The following is a 12,695-nucleotide window of genomic DNA, read 5'->3' as shown; positions in this document are numbered from 1 at the left end:
CTTTTCCTCTTTTCTAAAATTGAAAGTAGAATGTCGACTTACCCCCTTCTCCTTTTCTCCAATGCCCACAGAGGCCTCTAGGAGCGTAGTTTTATCTTGCATTTAATCTTCATAACTTCAAATTTATTAATCCTTCCACAATATGTAGTTACAATTAAAATATAAACATCTTTGTAATCAGAGAGAAAATCTTACAGAAGATGTCCCAAGACCACCAGGGTATAAACAACAAGCTATGTGAGCGCTATGACGACATCTCCACAGTGGCTCTCACCAGCCCTAACAGCACAGCCGAGTTGGTCGAGCTCAGGGAGAAGGTCACCGAGATTGAGAATGTTGTTATGAAAGAGCTTGAGAATGAGTTGAATCGTGCTGCTCACAGACTTGTCTTTCTGTCGGATTTCTGTCAGTTTACAACAGCTGAAATGAAGCTGAACACCAAGACGTTCCAGTGGCACGCCAAGATGCCGTCCATCTTTGAGGAGCACCGAACTATCATGCAGGGCAAGACTTCGGAGTATCAGAAGGCGTTGAAGCTTAAACGGGAGCGTTTCCAGGAAGAATTGGAAAGTTACAGCACCCAGGTAGAAGAGTTCTTCACCTATGGCAACGTAGATGACCTCCCCAAATATCTCAAAAAGGCTCAGAGTCTCAAGGCCAAGCTTGAGATAGCTGAGGAGAAAATCAAGCACTTCAACATGGAGGAGAAAGCCTTTGAGTGGGATCAGACAAGCTATCCAACACTCAAGGAAACACAGGATAAGCTTGCGCCGTTTGTCCGTCTGTACGAAATCTCCATGGACTTTATGGACAAGCAGAAGATTTGGTTTGAGAGCCCTATGGGTACACACCACCCCGCCGATATTGAGAAGCAGGTAGAGGATTCATTGAAGACTGTCACTAAACTAGAGAAGGACTTTAGCGAGATTCCAGCCGCTAAGTCGTTGGTCGTTGATGTCCGGTCAAAGATTGAGGACTTTAAGGATAAGATGCCAATTATCAAGACCCTGGGCAACCCATCGCTGCGTGAACGTCACTGGGAGACTGTGTCCAACACGGTCGGTTTCCCCGTCAAGGGCGGCAGCGAAACCAACTTGTATAAAATCCTCGACATGGGTCTGGACGAGTATGTCAAGAAGTTTGAGAAGATTAGCGAGACCGCGACCAAGGAGCACAACCTGGAGAAGTCCATGGCGCACATGGTGGAAGAATGGTCGGACAAGGAGTTCAACATTACTTCATACGGAGAGACAGGCACCTACACGCTGTCCGCTACAGATGATATTCAGTATCTGTTGGATGATCATATTGTGAAGACTCAAACTATGCGTGGTTCACCGTACATTAAACCCTTTGAGGAAGAGATAGCCAAGTGGGAAGAACAGCTGTTGATGTTACAGGTATTTTTACTAATTTTTCAATACCATATTATTATTATTACATATTTATATTTTGTATTTTCTGTATATATATATAAGATTTATAACATAAATTATTAAGATTAAAGGATCTCTAAAATTAGAAGGGTGGGGGGAAGCCAAATTGTGCTTTTCAGGGAAGCATAGTCCTTCAGTGGTTTTAGGCTAATGATCCAAGCAATCATTCTGCAAATACTTATTCCACGAGAGGCTAGGGAAGCAGCTGCTAATATTTCATAATACATTAGAGATTAAAAAAGATTAAAAAGAAATTATAAAAACTTTTAAACTTGTATATTTTAGTTTTTTTCGTAATTATTACATCTCTAGAGGCTAATGAAGCAACCTGAAAGTATTTTTTGATACATTAGTGATCAAAAAAGATTTAAAAAGAAAAATAGAAAATTCTAAAAAATACTCATTTATAGGAAATCATGGACGAATGGTTGAAGGTGCAGGGCACCTGGCTCTATTTCGAGCCAATCTTTAGCTCTCCAGACATCATGTCACAGATGCCAGAGGAGGGCCGTAGGTTCACCACTGTCGACAAGAACTGGAGAGACATCATGAAGGCCGCCATCATTGACAAACACGTCCTTGCCATATTGGATATTGATAGGTGGGTATTAATCAGTAAGGGAGTGGACATTGCGCTGTTTATTACACTAGTCCCCAAAGTTTTATAATAACGTTTTATATTTGTTGGCCTACGAACTTTTGGGACTTTTATTGGATTGAGATTGGTTTGTACATTAAGTTAAATGTCCAAACTTTTGTAATTGTAATTACTAATTGTAATCTACAGAAGATGTTAATTTGTGTATACTTATTGTGGATGTACATCAAATTATCGGCCATAGTCTTATCCTTTTAGATCCCTGAGAAAAAAAACATGGGTTAAAAGTTGAACTAAATTATTTTTTAGCTAAACCAACTTAACAAAAATGTTAAATTAAACACCAGCCATTTTGATTAGAACTTAAAGACAAAGGTTTGTAGATAGCTTTACATTTTTACATTTAGGAAATTATATACCTTAGTTAAAGAGGATCTTAGTAAAAGTGTCTGAATCTGACTATGACGTAAATAAAATTAGCCAATGAGAGGCCACTATAAATTTTACCATTGGTCAATTACAGTGTATACTGGCTTCTCATTGGCTAATTTTTTACGTCATAATCAGAGTCAGACACTTTTACTAGGTTCGTTAAAGAGTATCTTTGCTACTAATCACAATTAAACTTATTTAAATGGATTTATTATTACTTGGATCTTACAACAGATTATCATGTACTCTAATAAAGTAAAACTAGTAATCCTACTGGATTAACTAACTGACCAAGAAATAATGTCCATGTTAGCAACCTAAATTGAAGATAATCTTCCCCCTGTCATAACATCCATATATTCTATATCAATTCTTTTTTAAGGATTTTGGAAAAACTGAAGAAGTCTAGTGAGCTGTTGGACCTTATCAACAAGGGTCTCTACGATTACCTGGAGAAAAAGAGACTTTTCTTTCCCAGATTTTTCTTTGTCTCGAATGCTCAGCTGTTGGAGATATTGTCAGAAACTAAGGATCCCTCCAGGGTGGCCAAGTATCTTAATAAAATATTTGAAGGTAAGTTAAATTATTTTATGCATTCTACAACCTGCCATTTAATTTATTATCTTGTAGTTTTTTCTCTTCTTTGCGGATTTTTCATCAATATCCCATAAAACGGACAATAGTAGGCTGCCAAATCCTGTTTATTTTACTATGATAGCTTAAATGTACAATGCATGGTTGCCTTAATTATGAATATAATAACTTTAAATTTATAAAAACATTATTATAGATTTTAACTTTCATGATTTTATGTGAGTTTTATAAAAGCCTAAGGCACAAATCATATCAAAACCTTACCTAACCTTTAAAAGGAAAATAAGCTACAATTCAAAGGCTTTTTTTTCAGTCATGCAAACTAAACTTACTTATGAAATTATTTTATGAGATTTGGTGATGTCTAAGGTTACACGGCATAATTTTTTGACTACATTAAAAAAATATTCTTTACAATTACAGAAAATTTTTCATAAATATTAAAATAAGATTAATACCAGTTTTGTTGGCCTTAGCCTTCGGCCCCTTGGGGCTAAGAAAACTAGTTTTAATATTTTAATTTTTTAATCTTATAATTTTTAATTTTAATAACCGTGGAAAGCTGCCTATAAAACGAAGCGATAAATAACTATTCTAAAATGCAATCCTACTTTATATGAGTATAAAAATAATGGAATTAAACTAAAATTCTTAATTGTAAACAGGCATACACTCCTTGGATTTCAATGACGAGCAAGAGATCTTAAGCATCAAGTCTAGCCATGGGGAAGAGATAAAGCTGTCTAAGACCGTGTCAACGGCGAAGGCCCGCGGTCAGGTGGACAGATGGCTGGCGGATCTGGACAAACAGATGAAGGACAGCCTCCAGAAAGAGTTCAAAACTGCCTTTACAAATTATATGGACAAGGCATTCAAATAATTTCAACTCATATATTTTTATCACTTAAAACGTGTGTTTGAAAGGCATGTTTTCAATCACTATATCTGTTTTTATGTTTTTTGTTGTTGCAAAGTTTAAGCAAAAAAATATCTGATCTAGTGCAGTTCACGAAAAAATGTTCCTGGTAACGATTTATTCTTCAGTGTAGCTTTCCCTGTGCATCATTGGCTCTTGGCAATTCCAGGTTATTTATAGGCCTTCTTGCCGCCTAAAACGGTTTGCAGGCATGACATGTACTTTCAGCCGTTTGGTAACTATCAGCAATAAAACTTTTAGTTCATAAATTTTTCGAGATAATCGTTACCAGGAACATTTTACCGTGAACTAACTAGATCTAAAATATCTTATAATTTGAATTAATTTTGTAACGATTTTTGATTTTCTTTATATGTTTCTTATTGTCTTAAAGAAACACTAAATCAATAAACTAAATTGTTTGTTTTGAATCAAACGGGCTGCGATACTAAAAATAATTCCTTATGATTGTTGAATTATTATGGATGTTAGGATATGAGTGTGTGGATAGATGAACTGCCGAGTCAAATAGTCACCTGTGGTCTACAAACACTCTGGACTGCGCAAATAGAAAAGGTATATGGATAGATGAACTGCCCAGTCAAATAGTCACCTGTGGTCTACAAACACTGTGGACTGCCCAAATAGAAAAGGTATGTGGATAGATGAACTCCCGAGTCAAATAGTCACCTGTGGTCTACAAACACTCTGGACTGCGCAAATAGAAAAGGTATATGGATAGATGAACTGCCCAGTCAAATAGTCACCTGTGGTCTACAAACACTCTTGACTGCGCAAATAGAAAAGGTAATATGAACTGCCCAGTCAAATAGTCACCTGTGGTCTACAAACACTCTGGACTGCCCAAATAGAAAAGGTATGTGGATAGATGAACTCCCAAGTCAAATAGTCACCTGTGGTCTACAAACACTGTGGACTGCCCAAATAGAAAAGGTATGTGGATAGATGAACTCCCGAGTCAAATAGTCACCTGTGGTCTACAAACACTCTGGACTGCGCAAATAGAAAAGGTATATGGATAGATGAACTGCCCAGTCAAATAGTCACCTGTGGTCTACAAACACTATGGACTGCGCAAATAGAAAAGGTATGTGGATAGATGAACTCCCCAGTCAAATAGTCACTTGTGGTCTACAAACACTCTTGACTGCGCAAATAGAATAGGTATGTGGATAGATGAACTGCCCAGTCAAATAGTTACTTGTGGTCTACAAACACTATGGACTGCGCAAATAGAAAAGGTATGTGGATAGATGAACTACCGAGTCAAATAGTCACATGTGGTCTACAAACACTATGGACTGCGCAATGGAAAAGGAAAAGCTAAGGACAAGGTAGGTTTTCATTAAAAAGAAAGATATAGCAAATATTTTGTTGTTTTGTTTATTATTGTCCTTGTTTTCCTAATTTGTATTAGTTCTTTGTATTATAATTGTCTTTTAATGCAATCTAAATAATTTACTAAAGGAAAATGACAATATCGGTCTAGCCAAGGTATCCTAAGGGATAAAACAATGAAAGGTAAACTGATGGATATACATTTCAAATGATAATGCATAGAAATATCTAAACCGTATTTTCAATAATTGGGTGAAAAGACTGGACACTTTTGAAAATAAGGGGGGAAGGTAGTTTTTCGTTGCGTTGTTTATTACTATAGGTTAGGTTAGGTTGTGTTATATTGGAAAAAGAGTAGCCCCGTATGGTTATAGTTGCTTTGTGGGAAAGCACAAATAAAACTAATAGAATTGTTCAAAATCTTGGAAATATTTGCAATGCACCAGTTCAGCGGATCTAGAAGAGTTCTTACAAAAACTATTTTTCCATATATACATACATAGTGCAGCAATTTCTAGATAACTAAAAGTAATTTATAGTTATAAAAACTTTTATATAAATGATCATAAAAGAATTTTGAAAGAGCAAAGCAAGTGTCTATTTATTTTTGTTAATAAATCCTTGGAGATGATATATTCGTGGAAAGATATATTTAGTTTTAAAAACTATTTAATATGTAATTACATAGGGTTAGTTACTTCTTGAAGTAGGAACGGACGGACAGACTGATATACGGAAATATTTTTAAAAATATCATAATAATAATGCTATTTAAACAATATTAATAGTACAGACCAATTAAAAATATATTGTATATATTGTAATATATTATATAATATCTAAGTCTACTAGATGGTTTAAAAATTAAATTCGATCAAACATGCAAGGTTTAGAATATATTTAGATAGATAAAAGAATAATGTATTTATTTTCCAACTATAAGTTTGAATGAATAAACCTTCTTGTTATTGTGGTTTATTCCCCCGTTTAAGTTTGCACTATTGTAAAATTATCATAACTATAAGGTATTTTAAATGTATAATCCATGAAAATTTAGAGACTTAAAAAAGCCACAAAATCTAACAATACTATATTGTAAATAATTTACATTTTGCTAGCTGCCTCGCCCCTAGATTCTATGGAAGAGCAAAGAGGACTAGGAAAATAGCCTAAAACCACACAAAGACATTTTTAAAGCTCCTGTGAAAAGTACAATTGATTCAAACTACCAGTTTCCGAGATCATAAGCTTTAGACAAAACAAATTTTTACTATATGTTATAGGATATCATCTTCATAACCGCACAACATTTTAAGCGGCATAAGAAGGCCTACAAATAATCTGGAATAGCTAAGATCCAATGATGCACAGGGAAAGCTTCACTGAAGAAAAAACGCGTAAAATAGGTCTTTTACGCGCATTTCTCTACACTGCGAGATAATTATGCATTATTGATTTATGGCTATTCCAGATTATTTGTAGGCCTTCTTATTAAAACAGTGTGCAGGCATGATCTGTACGTTCAGCCGTTTGGCAGCTAGCAGCCTTTAAAATTCAATTCATAGATTTTTGGAAATATTCGTTACCAGGAATATTTTACCGTGAACTGCAGTTGATCCAACTTTTTTATGCTTTTGCCATTAATTTTTTTGTTTGGTCCCTTTATACATGTTACCAAAGTTGTTTACAAAGTGTCTGTTCTGTTGTCATGCATTTCTATGCTATACAATATTTTACCAGGGATCTAAAGGGATAAGACAATGGTCGATAAAATGATGTACATCCCCAATGATAATACACAAAATTACTCCTTCTGTAGATTACAATAAGTGATTGAAACTTTTGGACACTTAACTAATGGACCAACCAATCAAAATTCAATAAAAGTCCGCAAAGTTTTTAAGCCATCAAATAAGAAAACTTTGTTATAAAACTTTGGGGACTAGTGTAAAAATCAGCTCAATATCCCCACTCTCTCTGATTCTGTTGGCATGCATTTCTTATTCGTTGGCTCAACAACTTTGGGAACTAATATAGAATTTTGATTTGTTGGATTATTAAGTAGAGTGTCCAAACGTTTCAACCACTAATTGTAATTTACTAAAAGTTATTTTTTTTGTATCATCATTAGAAATGGACATCTGTTTATCGGACATTGTCTTATCCCTTTAGATCCCTGGTTTCTATGCTATACAATAATTCACCCTTTATGGCCCCCTCTTCATATTTACAAGATATAAATATATTGCATAACATATTATTACAAACTTCAATATTGAAAAGGGGGAATAATACATATTTTTAAAAGTAAATAAAATCAATCAAAGCATTTTCGGTTAATTTAATATTTGAACCAGTGCAGGTTGCGTCCCTAGCATCTAAGGGCTCTGTTATCAAAGGGGGCAGAAAATTAGCTTTAAACTATCCTAAGACTTAAATATGAAAATTAAATAGCCTAAAACCATCCCGAGACCTATAAAAAGTTTACCTAAAATAGAGAACCCAATCAGTTTATTTATTGAAAAAACCTTACTACTTTACACAACAGGAGTATATTATGCATTGCAGGAAAAGGTTTGATAATGTAAAACATTTTTTTACAAAAATTAGCATATTTGTAAGTTTGACTGTAGTAAAACATTTAATTACTATATATACCTAACCTCGTCCAAACAAATAGATTTCAGCTTAATATGAAATTGTTAGGCCTGTCAGGATTGCGTAATAACAAATATGAAATGAGTTGGTAACTATTACATAGCTTTCCATAAAAATGGTTTGATAAATCTAAATCTCCTTAATATTTTCGTAAGCACTTTATAAAGTACTGGCGAATGCGCCCCTGGTATCAAGGGGTTCTATACTCAAAATTGTAGTAAATGAATGGAAAATAGCCTAAAGCCATCCTAAGACTTAATTCTAATACTAACAATGCCTAAAACCATCCCGGTACTAAAAATAAGCTTCCCTTGGATGGAGAAATAAAAAGTTTGAGTAGTAATTGAAATCTTAAGGTTCAAACAAACTTACTACTTTATATAATAGGATTTAATCCATTCTAATATTTTTAGGCTATACCTGAGGGCCACTCGGCACTGGAGGCAACCAAGGCAAGCATGCTGGCAGAGAAGCAGGCACTGGTCGACCTCTCAAGGTAAAAGCAGTAACTTACTCGGAATAAACCATTAAGAGATCATGAATTTCATTATTTAAATACGTTTAATTTAGATAATAATAAAACATCAAGTCTGTTTTAAAAGAATGCTTTAAGTTGTCTAAAAATATCACATTTCAGTAATGTTTAATAATAATAAGCATTACAATTAGCTAGAGGACCATTCACATTGAAAGTCATATTAGAAAATTGATACAAAATTGTAAACAAAGATCAGCTGATTGTAAAACGTGGTAGCAATACATGATTGCCGCGTACAATTATGAAAAGTAAAATATCATGTATTGTGTTAATATAATATTACATATTAATGATTTAAACAACTATAATTTTGTTTCGCCAGAACAACCAAGAGCAACGAGAAGGCGAGGGGCATAGCCAACCTGATCATGGCCATCTGTTTCCTGGAGTGCCAGCTGGATAAACTCATGGAGGAAAATATTACAATCACTCAGGACTTCTTCTGGAAGTCGAAATTCAGGTAGAAATGACTGTTTAATATTCATTTCAAAGAAAAATTTGAAGTAACTCTATTCAATGTATTTTTTTCTTTGAAATGAAACTTTATTAATCCTCGGGAGGTTTTAAGCTATTTTTAGTGATTAGGGCAAGTATCCTGGATCTCCAAGAGTTATTTTTTTTCTCACTTTTTTAAAATCATCATAATGCAAGTCTTGGAGACAAGTAAGATAAATTTACTAGATATAGAATTAAAATAAGATAAACAAGAATTTATTTTTCATAATTTTCAGATACTACTGGTCTGATGAGAATCTGATATTCCGTATAGTAGAAACTTCTCTCACCTATGGATATGAATATTTTGGTAGCTATGAAAGATTGGTGATTACTGAGCTCACAGAAAAATGCTACAAAGTTCTTGCCGTTGCTTTACATCAAATTAAAGGTAAAAAAGTAATAAAAATTGTATATAATATTAACGAGAATATTTTTCGTGTTTTTTTCTTTAATAATGAATATGAATAAAACTAATAAAAATCTGTCATCAAAAAGCTTTGAATGCAAAATGTGTCTAAAATAAAAGAAAACCAAAAAATTAAATTGAGTAAATCAAAATTTTTTTTTGAAAAAAAGTAAACTATCATATTTTAAAACTTTCAATTTAAAAGTGAGAGGTTTCATAAGTTTCTAATAATTTTTTTTAAATTGAGGGGGTAAAATGAGGGGTTTCAAAGTTTAATGGAGTGTAAACATCCCTTTACCCCCTCCCTCCTTGCACCTCTATAATAAAAAGTAGCACGGTTTTTATTGGTCAGAAGTTAAAGATCTCTGATTATAACTGTCCACATTGGTTGTACTTTTCAGGAAAGCTTATTTATTGTCTTGTTCTGTTTTAGCCTATTTTCTTGACCTTTACTGCTCCTCTAAAAGCTAGGGGTAAAGCAACCAATTTTAGAAAAATAAAGTAAGTTTTCGGTTTACAAACTCAATGAGATCATCCCTTTTTCAGGTGGAAGTGTTGAAGGACCTACGGGAACAGGAAAGAGTGAGACTGTCAAGGATTTATCCAAAGCTTGTGGTAAACAATGTATTGTCTTCAACTGTTCAGAAGGATTGGACTACAGGCCTCTTGGTAAATTTATTAAGGTGAGTAATAAGCTATAAAAATTGGAAAGAATTTTAATGAATATAATAGATTCGAAATCTGCATAAAATTTTGAGGATTTTTTTATAAAATTCGTTTTTGATATAATTCATTATTTAAAAGCGCAAATCCAATTTAAGTTAATAAATTTTGACCAATAAGATAGGTGGATTGGAAACTACCTGCGCTCTAACTGGTTGAATGATGTACGTCACTTAAGCTTCTCCAATCAGGACGCAGATAGTTTTCAATCCACCAATCACAGATGTCAAAATTATTTAACTTAATTTGTATTTGCGCTTATAGATAAAAAAATTATACAAAAAACGAATTTTATAAAAAATTCCTTAAAATTTTATGCAGATTTCAAATCTATTATATTCATTAAAATTCTTTCCAATTTTTATAGCTTAGTGAGTAATGTCCTAAAACGAGGATGTGTCCGTATTAGATATTTTTAATAGTAAATTTATTTTCTAGCTTCGCTTGCATGAATATTGTCTTTATCGTAAACCTATTTTTTCTTCTATTCTTCATCATTTTTCCATTTTATCCTAATTTCAGCTGTTTAGAACCCTCCATAGTTATTAACAAATTTTTTCTTAGTTTATGATTGTTTACACCCAGTGATTTAAAAGGATAAGACAATGGCCGATAAATTGATGTACATCCCTAATGATGATCCACGAAAATAACTCATCTGTAGATTTCAAATAGTTGTTGAAACGTTTGAAAGCTAAACTTATAGAACCAATAAATCAAATTCAATAAAAGTCACCAAAGTTGTTAAGCCAACGAACCAGAAAAAGTTATCATAACTTAAGGGATTAGTGTAAAAGACCGCCCAATGTCCCCTCACTCCCTTGATTCTATCCCTTCCCAAAAAAACATCACCTGCCTAATTTATTTCAGGGTCTGGCATGTTCTGGCGCCTGGAGCTGTTTTGATGAATTCCACAGGATCAAGAGAAGTGTGTTCTCCATTGTTTCTCAGGATATTCTCACTTTGCAACGCGGCATTCAGGAAATAGTCAAGTTTTCTACATATAATATTAAAGTAAAAGAATAGAAGGGGCTGGGGTTAAAGAACTGTATGTCCATTAATTGATTGGTTCTTTGAATATTAGCCAATAGCGTCGGAAATATAAATGCAGCCGAGTCGCTACAAAAGAACAGGAATCAATTTGCTTGCAGACGAAAAAAGTCTTAACAACTTTGTTCAGGTTGTTGTCTGGATTATACAACTATCTTATTACTTATACTTTTATTTATCAACATAAAAATCTTTTCATCCAAAATAAATTATACTTTAGAAATTGACTTCTAAGTAGATTAGGTTCAGTAAGGTTCAAGAGAGCTCCATAGGGGATAATCCCTTTCATTGTTTAAGTTTGTTGATGTAGATAATATTAATATACTCTGTGGAGGGGTTGTAAAGACGTCCAAGCTTTTTTTAAAATGACCACAACAAATATTTATACTAAAATTTATCCGTTCCCCCCATATCGCATTACCAAATCAAATAAATAAAACCATACATGTAATGCTTTTGTGTATACCCATTTGTAAGATAGATAAACCTACATACAGATAAGTTTAAAGAAAGGAAAATTTAAACTTGACTTTTTTACTTGACTGTTAGGCAAATGAAACCAGCATAGTTCTTGAGGAATCTGACATAATTCTGAACCCTACCTGTGCCATCTTCATCACTATGAACTCACGGAAGAGCCTTGGTCCTCAGATACCAGATAATTTCAAGGAATAAACTTTTTACAATAGATTTATTACTCTAGATGGGCTGCCAGTCTCAATAGTACGTCCAACTGAAAAAGAATTTATAGCAGACAAAAACTTTTGTTATGTTAAGTTACACATGATTCATTTCAAAGAAATTTAACTTTTGTAGCTGACTTATTATATTATAGCATAAAATGAAAAAAAAATAACTGTCCTTTTATACCAAAATGTGTACTTGTTCTAACCAATAATATGGCCAGATTGTTTTTTCACTGTGTTCCATATACCCAATGTTATTTATCAGGGGACCTTTCTTTTGAAATTGCTGAAAATTTGGATATTCTTGTAGCCTAATGTTGGGGTGAAACTTTTGTGTTGTAACTGAAGGGAAGTGGGTAAGATAGGTGGTATGAGATAAAAAAAAAAGAAACGGGATGTGGGACAATTTTCACTGTTAGTCAAAATCCTGAGGTGAATTCTTAAAAAACTTTTGTCCCCACTAAAATCAGTTTGCCCTACTAAAATCAGTGAGGCAAACTAAAAATTTAGAGGGGATAATTTTGTCTAACTAAAATTTAGGTGGGGCAAAAATTTTTTTTAAGAATTCACCCCTGGTCCCTTCTTCCTGACTATTTATAAATAAAAAGTGTATAACTGCAGGCCTTGTTTCGAGCTGTTACTATGATGGAACCAAATCTTACCAGGAATAATTATATTTAATTGCATCAAGTTTAATTAAAACATTCGTCCTATATCATGCATAAATAGTTATTAAATCGAATTATGCATAGATTGCAATATTTTTTAACCTTTTCAAATTCAGTTATGAAAACGCAATCT

The 12,695-nt window shown here is 33.4% G+C and overlaps 3 protein-coding genes across 5 annotated transcripts in view; 1 reads left to right on the top strand and 2 right to left on the bottom strand.

Moving 5' to 3' along the window:
• Nop60B (dyskerin pseudouridine synthase 1 Nop60B) overlaps positions 1-12,695 on the bottom strand; it is a 581,533-nt gene that overhangs the window by 24,280 nt on the left and 544,558 nt on the right. The gene's annotated exons all lie outside the window — the stretch shown is intronic.
• LOC145317800 (small ribosomal subunit protein uS7-like) overlaps positions 1-12,695 on the bottom strand; it is a 250,489-nt gene that overhangs the window by 20,779 nt on the left and 217,015 nt on the right. The window lies entirely within an intron of this gene.
• Dhc36C (Dynein heavy chain at 36C) overlaps positions 201-12,695 on the top strand; it is a 36,622-nt gene continuing 24,127 nt past the window's right edge. Inside the window, exons 1-11 of the mRNA XM_080155530.1 lie at positions 201-1,400; positions 1,847-2,037; positions 2,849-3,039; positions 3,726-3,928; positions 4,469-4,552; positions 8,407-8,489; positions 8,854-8,991; positions 9,263-9,417; positions 9,982-10,118; positions 11,029-11,172; positions 11,758-11,873. Coding sequence (XP_080011656.1) covers positions 201-1,400; positions 1,847-2,037; positions 2,849-3,039; positions 3,726-3,928; positions 4,469-4,552; positions 8,407-8,489; positions 8,854-8,991; positions 9,263-9,417; positions 9,982-10,118; positions 11,029-11,172; positions 11,758-11,873 — 2,642 coding nt within the window. The remainder of the gene's footprint in view (positions 1,401-1,846; positions 2,038-2,848; positions 3,040-3,725; positions 3,929-4,468; positions 4,553-8,406; positions 8,490-8,853; positions 8,992-9,262; positions 9,418-9,981; positions 10,119-11,028; positions 11,173-11,757; positions 11,874-12,695) is intronic.

The sequence above is a fragment of the Acartia tonsa genome, chromosome 4 (assembly GCF_053477335.1).
Source record: "Acartia tonsa isolate MP-2025a chromosome 4, ASM5347733v1, whole genome shotgun sequence".
Classification (NCBI taxonomy): domain Eukaryota; kingdom Metazoa; phylum Arthropoda; class Copepoda; order Calanoida; family Acartiidae; genus Acartia; species Acartia tonsa.
The sequence above is the reverse complement of the archived record's forward strand: the minus strand, read 5'-3'. Positions and strand labels throughout refer to the sequence as shown.